This window comes from Pholcus phalangioides, unplaced genomic scaffold (genome assembly GCF_987345545.1).
Source record: "Pholcus phalangioides strain wild (caught in Gottingen) unplaced genomic scaffold, Ppha-v1.0 ptg000004l_1, whole genome shotgun sequence".
Lineage (NCBI taxonomy): Eukaryota > Metazoa > Arthropoda > Arachnida > Araneae > Pholcidae > Pholcus > Pholcus phalangioides.
Genome location: NW_028301597.1, coordinates 3,663,980 through 3,676,625, shown reverse-complemented (window position 1 = coordinate 3,676,625; position 12,646 = coordinate 3,663,980). Strand labels below are relative to the sequence as shown.

Below are 12,646 nucleotides of genomic sequence, written 5' to 3'. Positions count from 1 at the left end.
TTCTTGAAAAGAGGTAAAACATAGAGTAAGTTTTTTTGTGTGTGCCCATAATGGTGATAGACCGAGGCAGTCTTAACGCATGGGCCCACCCAGGCACGGCCAGGGGTCACTCAAGCGAAAAGAGGGTCTCACAAAAATGAAATCTATTTGAAGTTTTCGAGAATTCGACTGGTAGGGCTTCACAAAAATCACTTGGCCCTGGGGCTCGTGATGCTGTTACGACGGTCCTGGACCATGCTTGATATAGAAAAAGTGTAGGGTGTCATTTCTAGAACATTATTATTTTCACATGGGTGAAAAGAGCAAAAAAAAATATATAAGAAACGTGCTCGTATATGTTGTGGTTTCAAGAAATGAGAACGGGAATAGATTTTTTTGCACTTGATTTTTTTGCTTGTAGGTGTGATTCCAAACTTAATTTACAAAACAAAAATTTCATTCGTTTCAGCACTTACGTCATGAATTTAATTTCTTTAAATTCCCAATTATTTTTTTTTAGGAAGAATGAAATTCTTCTTTGCTGCTTTCTTTTCAGGGATTTTTCGGTTGATAATTTTTCAACTGCAAGATCAGAAGGAATGAAAGAGAGAAAAAATGCGAAAATTCAATTTAAATGTGAATTCGGCCTTTAAAAGTTTTTTTTTAATCGCGCCTCGTTATATCGCACATGTTGATAATGCTCATAACATGGGTGGAGATACGGGGACACGCCCCCCCCCCCCCAGCGTCAAAGATGGAGTCGACTGATCTAATGTATATGTGTATATATGAATTGACATCATCGTGGCTACCCCCCCATACTTTCAAGTCCATCTCCGCCTATGGTAACGGGGGGTTTATTGCATTAAAAATCGATGACATCATCCCCGAATTTTTTTGGTCGATCAAATTTTTATATTGTTAATTTAAGATCGTGCGCGTTTATAAATTCGATCAGAATTCTCTGGAGTGGGAAAATAAACTTTCACAAAAAATGCTCATTTTGTTCCGTTCTCGAGTTTCAGTTTGTAGCACCAGGTGGCGTCCTGATCGCCACACAGCTGTCTGCTTTCGTTTGTTATGACGACCGTTGGTTGCGCTCTCGCCGCACAAACGCGTCACAAGAGTCAGCCAGTCAGTTGTTTGTGAAGCCAGCTGTAGTACACGGTGTGTGCTAGAGCTGAAAGGTGTGCTCTTTCCGACTGAAGGTGTGTGTGTGTGTGTGTTGCGTGGTGTCATAATATATCGTAGCCCACATAAAGTTAAAAGTAAAAATATATACAGCTGTTGTTGTCGAGAGAGATTCAATGGTTTTTTTTTTCCATGGTGAAGGTTATATCGATTTATTCTTGAATCGAAAATCTTTTTTTTCGCTGAAGGATACATACAAGTAATGACCGGAAAGTTTGCCGATACTCTTCTCATTTATTATCGTTTCTAACACTTGATAATATTGTGAGGGATCCCATTTCTCAGATTGCGCTGCACTGCAGCTTTTTGAAAAGAAGGATTTATTAAGGTAGCTTTGGAAGTACATGAAGTATTGGTTCAACGGCATGTTCGTCATCAACTTCGTTTGGTACGTATTAAGATATAGATTTGCTAAGTATATTCAATATATAGAATAAGTCTTCCGTGTATTACATAACAGCACGGATCTGCGGTAATTTTTCTAAACTTGCAAATGCAATAAATTAGTTGTATGCGATTCCTTTTTTGATTTGAAAACCCTTGCAAAATTAATCACAATCAAGAATGTATGTGCTAATTATAAATATGAAAAATGAGAGCTAGAAATAGAAAATCTTTTTTTTTAATAAGTGTGATTTTAATTCTTCGATTATTCTTTTAATTTCAACCACCTTCTATTCGTATAGTTGATATATTACGCAAATAACTGACCGAGTCTGAAACAGTTCCGTGGGCGGAGAAGAATCGTTTTACAAATAAAGCTAAATATGGGAAAATGTACATTTAACGAGCATAGACTTGGTACTTCAAAAATGTGCACATTTGAGTCAACGCAGTACATTCGTTTTTTTTTTTTTTCATTTCTCATGAGTAGAAATGATTAGAGAGGACTGTATTTGTTTGCACATATGAACCTAATATTAGCGCACAAGGCTTCACTGAGAAATTATCGTCAAAACGATTAGCCAAGGTATCACAGTACTTACAGAATCAATTTTTTTTTTCCAACAATTGTTACAATTTTACGTCTAATTAAAAGAAAATGCTGACCATTATTTACTCCCCAAGTATTAATGCATCATAAAATTCACAACTTATTTTTCCTCTCTATGTTCTGTGCCCCTTTCAGTAGCTTAAAATACATTTCCTTGTCTAGGTACATACTTCAGTTAGTGATCTTATGTAATTCATGCTCACTTTTCTCCACATTATTGCAGTAGGATTCTATTTTAAATTTCATGTTTTACTTATCCTAGAAATTCACCCTGACATAACCTGTTCCACAGAAAGGGATAGGTATGCACGACACAATAAAGTATAATCTGTAAATTGTTAATTTATGCAAAAAATTCCAACTAATATAATTTTTTAAAATTAGTTTGTTGCGCTTAGATTTGCACAGATATTCGGCCGAATACCTAAGCATTATTCGTCCCATCTCTAATCGGCAGTTTTTAGGACAATCTCTCTGAAAGAAATTCCCGTCCTATTTTGTATTGATATATACGAAATTCGTTTCTTACTTTCAATACCGATGTTACTTACGGTGATTCATATTTCGCAATGCGACTAGAGAGAAAGTTATAAAGCTTTGTTTGCAAAATGTGTGTCGCTTTTGACCAGAAGGCACCAGAGACGTTGCTCAAGTGTTGGAGAGCGCTTTTTGAATTCAAATGTGTCGGATGTTGTGTATACAGCAAACTTGTTTTTTTTTTCCATTATTATTGCTTAAGAGAGGAAGATAAGAAAATGTGACCAAGCATTACGGTATGTATGTGTGTTGTGTTCGCGCATCATTTTCAATCTACGCTCCGGATGTCGTCGACTCTTGCTTACGCACGTGTGGTTGAAGCAATTAAATTTATAGTAGTAGTAGTTGGCGTTGCGACATTTGTGATTTTGCTGCAATACTCGTTGATATTTATGTAGGTCAGTTTCGAAACGTTTCGTTTATTTCGATACGTTACCGCGTAGGTGAATGGAAATGATGCTGAGGATTTCGGCCCTATTCATCTGACATCGCTTTTGTGGCATTTGATAAGGTTAAGATAGATTTTGTGATTGTGTCTAAGAAATTTGGTTCCATCGGGCATTATCCGGACATACTTTATGATCCTGTCAGGACGAGGCCTGATCCTTGTTTTAATTGCAAGAACTCGTTCCTCCACCGGAAATTTGGAGTACTGTTGTAGGGTCCCGCACCCTGGAAGACCAGATACTATACAGTCGGCCCGCGATATTCGTGGTTTCTTCCCTAATTTTTTTCGGAGACTACTGTTGAGGTAATAATTCTCGTGTCGGAACAAAACGCAGGTTGCACTTGTTAAATAAAAGTTTAAAAAATCCCTCTTAAATGGGTTTTCTGGTGCTTCTGAAATATTTATGCAAGACTTATTTAAATGTTTCTATAAAAGTGAAAAACTTTCAAGAAAAATTCGAAATATTGACAAAGGTTAGCTTCATTGCTTCAATTTCCCATTATTACGGGGGCATCAATGAGTCAACAGTCAAATATATCCAGAAGTAAGAACTTAAAATTCGATCAGCCGTTGCTGTAGTTACACCTGCTACTTAGAGCACTGGATCCGCGTCTCTCATGTAGAAAGTGCTTTTCTGTGGGTGCGATAAAAAAAGGTATGCAAGTTATGTATTACATAACAGATAGCCATCATAATTTAATCTGCAAATTCGTAGGGTATTGATGAAAAGAATGTCTCATCTCCCTGTATTTTGTATAAACAATGGAAAAGCTTGGACTACGAAAACACTTTTCCCGGATTGTTAATGGAGAAGAATTCACTGATGTAGAGATAAAAGAAATTAGAGAATTAATTAATAGCAATTCAGAAAAGGACGGGGGGGGGATTAATCGAGCTGACTGCTTCTGAAATCGAAGCGATACCTTATGAAGATGATCGAGATTGAGAATTAGAAAAGTTCATTATGAGCAACATCCCCAAAGCAGAATATGCCAAAATCTGCGACGCACGTCGCAGAACAATGAGCGCTACTGCAGAACAATCTGGAAGTATTTTAAGAAAAAGTGCATGAAAACACTATTGTGCGAATTTTTACCGCAGAACATTTCCAGTTAGCCGAGGGTTTGTTGCAGAACAATGCAAAACATTCTGCTTTGGGTAACTACATAGCAAAGGCTTCGTAACTCGGCAATGGATTGTTTCCATGAAATAGACCCATCTGTGGTACGTTTTCACATGCAGAAAAATTGGTAAAGAAAGCCTTGTTACTATACTCCAACAAATCAACTGAAATTTAGAAGAAACGACTAACAGACATTATGTTGCTCTTTCCAGAAAGCATCGCCTTGAATCACTGTGGACCCCCTTCTTCCACGCAAAGCAAATATGTACTGTAAAAATGAGATGCCTAAAGAACAAAATTTTAGGGTTTGGATTATTCGCAGATTTTCTGTATTCGCGAGTATTAATTACCGTGGAAGGTTCACCCCTGGAATGTAACCCCCGCGAATGCGGAGGGACGACTATAGTTTGATTTGTAGTTTTACCCCCTCCCCGATGCTATAAAAAAGGGGAACACTATAAAAAGGGGGAACGTTGCTTAGGACAATCCCGTGATCATGTTGCTTCGTTTGGTAGCTCCGTTTTTTTTTGTTTCGCTAGCGACTTAAGATTACTCTGACTTGCGCAACTTATTACTAAAGCTGAGGTACCACTAAATAAATTTTTTAACAAAATACAACAAATTAATCTCAATGACTATTGATATAAATTATCAGTTGGTTTGACGCTCCATAAGCATTGCCGTAACGAAAGAGAAATAATAAAATTTGTTTTCAATATAAATTAACATGCATAGAATAGGTACCTACCCGTTAATTTCACCCATTTTTCAAATTAACATGTAAGGAAAATTGTAAATGCTTGCATATTTACTCTGGGTGAAGAAGAGCTGAACCTGAACTCGTTTAATCGCAAATTCTGAAGTTGTTTTCATCGATTATTCTTTTCCCCCGAAAAAATGAACTTCACGAATCGATGAATATGATTAGATTCTCTCGTGCTAAGGGGCCTGTCGTGAGTTCGAATATTGACTTGATGGTAACAAATTGAATTTCCTATCGACCGTGTTTGTATTTTCATAAAGAGGACCAATCGTCATATGACTGAATATTGCTAAACTTGATTATCGCAAATTATATTTTAATGTAATATCAGAGAATAGATTAAGTTATTTATTCAGTTTTATTAAGAGTGCCCGTGAGAATCTTTCTAATTTTTTTCTGTGGAAAAAGAAAAGAAAGCTTGAATGTTTTGTCCTCTCGGTTCAGCTCTTGCTGTGGGCGGTTGTACGTTTTCCTATGACTCTCCTGAACCAACTCTCTCTCTCGAAAAACCTGTTTCTCTTCTCATCGCGCGTAACGAGTTCGTGGCCCGTTTCTTTTATATGCTGTGATGGATGAATCTTGTTTTCCGTGTGTGTGCAACATGGCGGAAGACGTTTAGAGAACATTTCACTGTTTCAAGAATGAAGAAAAATCTTGCAGATTTAATTTTTAAAAATTGTATACACCAACTTCTCAGTTTTTCCTTACGTTGCATGCCATCTCCTCTTTGTTCTCCGTTCAGTTTGTTGGAGAAATTGTGACGAGAAAGGTTCGTTAGCTCGCTTGTTGATGATATAATGTTTGCCCGATAATTAACATTAGTGTTGTCCAAAGTATACGGCATAACCCCTTCCAGATGATGCATGTACTTGTAGAACAAAGAAGTTTCCAGAACTTCGATTTGCACAATTTTATTGTCGATTCTCGCAATCGTAGACGTACGCAGGATTTTCTAAAGGGATCGGGGGAGGAGGGTTTAATTTTTTTGTCTTTTGAAGTTTGGGGAGGGGTTACGGTTTTTATTGCAAAATAGCACTATGATCTCGGGAGGGGGTATATAATCCTAACCCCCCCCCCCTTCCTGAGTACGTCAATGCTCACAATGCCTCGCTTCTCATCGTACACATTTTTATTTGTATTACAAATGTGTATTCTACGTGTGTCATTTGTTTTTGAAGATGAGCGTTCATCGGCTATATTCCGAGGCTAGAATTATTCAAAAGAAAATGCAGAACAATCAGACGCAGTTTATATTGCGCATTATTTTCATTTATTTACTTTTAGTGCGTTTCCATCTTTCTAAGAAGTAGTTAGGTCTTTCAGGGAAAGTAATTTACTCTTGATTTTTCTCATAGCCTATAGTTAATGATTGGAAATGCTTCTTTATCTTTTCCTCCTTTCTTTTTTTAGAGGCAGTTATATTTTGCAACCTTTGAATTCCAATGTGGCAGGAGATTGAAAAGAGTAGGAGAAGGTTGTTGTAGAAAGAAAAGTGTTCACGCATCACTTGAACCGCATTATCACTTGGCAGTCGCGGCATCTTGGAAACGGTTCCGTAAACCTTTATTTTAATCTCGAGAAAAAGGCGTTTGATATGACAGGCTCGGCGTGATGGAGGAAAAAAAGGCGAACTGGCTCCTAATATTTACGGCAGTTCGGTGCGAGCTCGTAATTCGCGCTCGCCTATTTATATGACATCAAATCAGTCACGCTTCGCGGCCTCCTGAGGAAAACACAAACCTTGCATTATCGACTTTTACCCGCGAGTGGCACGTAGGAAACAACCTTCTGGGCAAAAAAAAAAGAGGAAAACCAGTCTCTGAGCTTATGTAAAAGAAAAAAATAAATACAAAAACCAACGTTCGTTTTAATCTCATTCAAAAACTCATTCAGCCTTTGAATATTTATACATTTAATGCTCGTTGAAAGAAGAGTTTGGCACCTTCTCATCGAATTTGCTTACCGTGTGAAAGTTGTACTTTTTAAAGAATTCTTATAGTGGCCTTCATTTTCTTACACATCAATCAAAAATATCTTTATGCATGCTTGAAAAGACTCTGCTTCGTTGCGTAATGTATTCATTGACATGAAATTTCTTCAAAGCGTTAGTCTATACTTTGAATGCATTGAATTCCAGTGATATTAAAAAAATAACAACAAAGAATACGCTGGATGCACAATATATCTAATATATTATTAATAGAGAAGAATGGGTTTTTCAGTATTTTGGAGAAATTTTTTTTTCCCCGAACAATTTTGAAAACTTCCGCATTATTTACATGCTGATTTGAAAGGCAGAAAAACCATAAAATTAACCAAAAACTTGAAATATATTTACAAATAAATGTACATACACTCCGCCCCCTCCCTCTCAAGTGATTTGTCCGTCAAATAGTATAGCTATACGAAAAGGTGAATTCGCTTTCTACTGTAACGAAAATTTACATCCCATAAATTAAAAAATTTACTGATTATATCTGTGGTGTTTGGTCAGAACATTATACCTCCAAAAAATGGCTTTTTGATCTAAAAGTATAAGTCTTGCTAATTATAACTAATTAGAAGTGAGATAAATGCACAAATACGTGCGTGCGGCTAAACAACATGCTGATGTATGGTATTTATATGTATGCTTCATTTTTGTTTTTTAAATGACAACGAAAATGCTTATATCTCAAAAATGTGATTTTGGAGTTGTGTTCTGACCAAACACCACAGATATTTTACTATATGGTGTATATTCCCTCCGTGAAAGAGGTTATATCAGGGTGAATTTCTAGGAAAACGAAAACGTGAAACTGAAAATAGATTCCTGCTATGGTAGAAATGAGTATGAATTATATACACAAGTTCACTAATTGAAGGATATTCCTAGGCAAGATACAGTGATACCTCGGCTTCAAACTTTTCAGTTAACAAAAAATAATTTTTTCTGTTCCTCTATCTCGGCTAATGAATACGGATAGCAGGCATTTTAATTGTTATGGATGCATTAGCTCTCATAAAACAATCGCTTGGTGAACAAAATTTTCGTGCCAATCAAAATGAATCCGATAAGTAACTATCACTTGAGCCACATTAACCGCTTCGCTCACAAGTGATTGGCAAGAAATTCGGATGATCTCTGTTTGACGAATCGGCGATAAATACGATACAAGTTTCGATAACCTTGTTCTAACGTAATGGTATGTTAGAAAAAGGAAGGGAAAAAAGTAAGAAAAAAAAACAAATGAAAGGAAAATAGTATATTACTATTCTATTTTATTAATAATATTTGCAGATAAGAGGTAGTAGAGGTATGAAGTATATTTCTCTTTTCACCCTCATCTACCCCCTCTTATGCACATGTATATAATAGAATCTATTTAACCTCAGAATAGAAGCTTTTTACCTCACACATCACGGAGATGAAAAGAATTACTTTTTCTTCACAGGGTTGCAACAAAGTTTCGTGATAAAGAAAACTTGTTTGAATTTATTCCACTGGCGTTTGGACGCAATATTGCGTCCTTGATCGTAAAGTGGTTACTATTTTCCATCTCGGAATCGCTTTTCTTTCAGAAAGATTTTGAGCCATTATAAAATATGTAAAATGAATGATTGAGCTAAGAGAAAATGCATTAGATGAAGCCTTAGACTTAAATGGTTTTAGTGCATATAGCAATTCTTAATACCAAACTGAACAGTGTGGTCATTCTAGGAACTTATCTTTTCCATCTGCATGTGAGTAAGAGAGAAATGAGTTGACTATATCACACAGCACAACAACATTATAAAAAAGAAAATTAGACCTACGAAATGAAAATATGCTTGACATCTCCCGCAAGTATTAAACAATTTGAGTGCGAAAGTATGAAGGAATTGGAGGGAAAATTTGACATTTTTTTGGGGGGGGGACTTGTCACACATACGTCTAAGCAAAAACATCTTTTACCCCGTCGTTTTGTATTTTATGGATCGAGGTGAGGTCTCACATTTTAAATGAATTGCCAGAAATACAAGTTAGCAAAGTTAGTCGATGGAAAACTAACCTTAGGAGGAAATTCGATGAGAAGCAGGCTCATTAAATTTCCGCTTTTTTAAAAACTAATTTTCTCGGTGGGTTTTAAAATTTAATGTACATTATTTATATATATCCGGGAAGTTAGAAAAAACGAAGTAAAACAACTTTCTTCCCTTCGTCATTTTCCTGTCTTTATGGAGATAAGAAATAAGCACACGCGCAATGAATCACCTGCGGCTACTGATTAGCTGTTGCACCATTATATACAATGTCCTTCCCCCCTCCTCACTCTGTTTGTGTAATTAGGGGTAGACATAGGATAAAATAATGCAGAAGATATAACCAGAAAACAAATTTCCTATAAATTAATTACATTATTTAGCTTGTAAAATCTAAAGATAAGTACAGTATTTGATTGAGCAGTAGTAGATTTTTTTTTAACTTCCAAAATTCTGATTCATTTGATTTTTTTCCCCCAGTTACTTGAAGACAAGCCTGATTAGTATACACCTATAGCTAGGTAGAATCACAGAGTGTATTCGTATGCATCATGAAATATAACTACTCGCACAGATCAGTTCTGTGGGGTTGCGTGTATTGAATTCGAGCCGCATGATCTTGGATTTTGATGAAGAGAGATCGGAAGGAAAAAAAATCCAATTTAGATCAAATTTTTCTCTTCTCTTCGAAGACGCAAGATCAAATTTTATTTACTGTGTTCTTTCAATGTCGCACGGGACATCTTGAATAAAGTCTTGAACTTATATATATATTTATGCCACGCGGGAGGCGGTCGTCAACCTTTTCGATTTCCACCTACTAGTAATTCTGCTGATGAATATCACGAATTACAAAAAATTCTACGAAACGCATCTATCTCGCTTAGTCATCGGATTTTTAAAAAGGGCCTGCGCTAGTTTCCTCTAGCGTGTGCGTCGTTCAATATTTTTAACCGCCACCGAGAAAAACATGGCGCAAGCCAGAAAAGGCCGACGTTCTATACTGTTTTCTCCCTCCTTACTTTCTTTGCTTACTACTACACGCACCTTTCATTCATTACTTTATTTCTCTGTTGTCGTTGTTGGCAGGCATCCCAAGATCTCGTGCAAAGTTCAGAATTCTAAACTGCCGAGTGTCGTGCAATGACAGAAAAATCTTTCCATTGAGAACGTGCACCTTGTTTTTGTGTGGTTGCAAGAGATCCATCTGATTTAATACTACATTTAACAAAGGGAATTGAAGGATTATAACATCTGTATATATATAGGATGATTTCATATCCTCTGGTCGCATTTTACTGGTGAACCGTTCATCCTAGAGGCATACCTCCATTTAGAAAAAGTATCCAAATAACGTGTAGAACTTGGATACGCCATTTATGTTGCAAGGGGTTGAACGGTTATTAAAATACAAAAATTAACTTTTTATACGAGCACCCAACCTTCAGAAACCCAGTTAGAAAGTTTCTGGCCTTTCTCTCCGGAGGTCAACGATGAAAATTCCCCGTTTCTAAGTACAATATTCGCTGTGGTGTTTGAATTCAAAAATGGGGAGAAAAGTTGAGAAAGAACAGCGCTGGGGGGGGGGGGGGAGAACGTTATTTTGATGTTTTTTCACAACTTTCCTCCACTTTTGGAATTCAGATATTTTCGCTTGTAATGTGTAATTTGTGTGTGTTGATCTCAAAAGAGACAACACAACAACTTTTTAAAGGGTTTTGAGAACAATGTCCAGGCAACTTTTCCCGAGGGAAGGGGCAGAGTATGTTTATATGTATATATATGGAGTATATTGCACCTTGTTTGTCCATTTCTATTGTATTTTTTAAGATTTTTGTAAATCCTTCCCTTCTATCCCCCAAATGACAGGCTTGAGGGTGTCCGTATAAAAAGTTGATTTTCATACATAAATAAGTGTACAACCCCTTGTAAAATGAATTACGCATCCAAGTTCTAGTCGTTATTTGGAAATTATTCAATCAATGCACTTCACTCATAGTAAGAAAAAACTGGTGGCAGATGGCAGCACTACACATAACAAGTATTACACAGAAACAAACTTCACGCCAGGTTCACTGCACGTACGCGCACATTCCAACATTTACCAATTCGTTAGAGGTTCCTCAGAGGAATACGGACGAGGTACATGTATGGTTTAGTAGTAGTCGTTATTTGAATACTTTTCTAATTAGAAGTTTTCCTCCAGAATCAACAGTTCGCCAGTAAAATGCGGCAAGAAGAGTAATAGAATCGCCATATATAGACGAGTATATTCAAGGAATTTAACTTTTTACAGGCTGAATTCAGATTTGGATAGATTTCATAATTTTTCCCGTTTATTTCCCTTTCTGATTCTTTAGAGATATCAACCGAAAAATACATGAGAAAAAAATACTGTTTCCTTTTTAAAAATAGAGCGTTTAAAAAAAATTAAATTTATGTCATGAGCGCTGTGTGAAATGAATAAGATTTTTGTTTTGTTATTGAAATGCGAATTTTCACCCCTTCAAGAATATAAAAGTGCTTTCGTGAAAAATATTTTTTCTAGTTAATTCAATGTTGAAAGGCTTAGACGAGCAAGTGCAGAAATTCACGATCATAATTTGCACCATGTTTCTCACAACGTACTAAAGTGTAAATTGGAGATGGGACATATATTCGCTAGTATTCTGCCCTTTTGCAGAATAATGTTTAGTTATTTGGCCGAAATCTGAGCATAAAAACTAATTTTAAAAATGATATTAATTGGAATTTTTCGCAGAAAAGGGTTATGGCAGGGTGAAATTTTGGATAAGTGAAAACATGAAACTGAAAATAGAATCCTACTGTAATTACACAAGTTCACTACCTAAAGGATGTACCTATAGACGAACTTATTGAGTGACTGAAAGAGGCAAAGAACATCTAAAGAGGAAAAAAAGAAAATAAGTCGTTAATTTTATACGATGCAGTACTAGTTCACAGTAAATAATGGTTGGCATTTTGTTGATTAGATGTGAGATTCTGACAAGTGTTAAAAAATAGATTTATTCTATAAGTAATATTAAAATATAATATTTCATCGTTAAAATGTGATTGTCAGTATCATGGCAATGAAAAATCTTTTAATTACCAGTTTTTTAAATATTTATTTAAATAAATTGCATAATTAAAATTCATTATCAAGCATTTGAAAATACCAATAATCGTATTTTCAATCATAAACAAAAATTTTAATTATAATTATGAATTTTAAGAAGATTGATATGCGTCCTATCCCTAGTATAAATTTCGTATCTTTGTCGATTCATCGATAGTCGAACAATTTAAAATTGTTGGATTGCAGTCGAGATATCGGTGGGTTTATACTTTCTCTAAAAACTTTACCGTAAGTAAAGTGTATGGACGCTTCTCGTTTTTGTACGTATGGGCACGAACATAGTGAACGCTGGTTTCCGATTCTACGAGTTGGCGCCATTACGAATTAGTTGAAAAATTAGAAATTCAGGTTTTTAACCAATCAACAACGACGCCGGTTTGCAGAATTGGCAACCTGCGTGCACTGTTTCCAACTATCAAGGCATTTCAAATTCGACGTAACTTACTCTTCAATCTTTTTTTTTTTATATA

General features: G+C 35.9%; 1 protein-coding gene across 2 annotated transcripts in view; it reads left to right on the top strand.

The window, feature by feature from the left end:
* The window catches only part of Mob2 (MOB kinase activator 2), a 139,854-nt gene that overhangs the window by 84,787 nt on the left and 42,421 nt on the right, over positions 1–12,646 (top strand). The window contains exon 1 of one of the 2 annotated variants that reach the window (XM_089255563.1): positions 1,088–1,558. The exons of the other annotated variant lie outside the window; for it this stretch is intronic. Coding sequence (XP_089111689.1) covers positions 1,515–1,558 — 44 coding nt within the window. The 5' untranslated portion in view covers positions 1,088–1,514. Of the gene's footprint in view, positions 1–1,087; positions 1,559–12,646 lie in introns of those variants that run through there. 2 annotated transcript variants of the gene reach the window in all.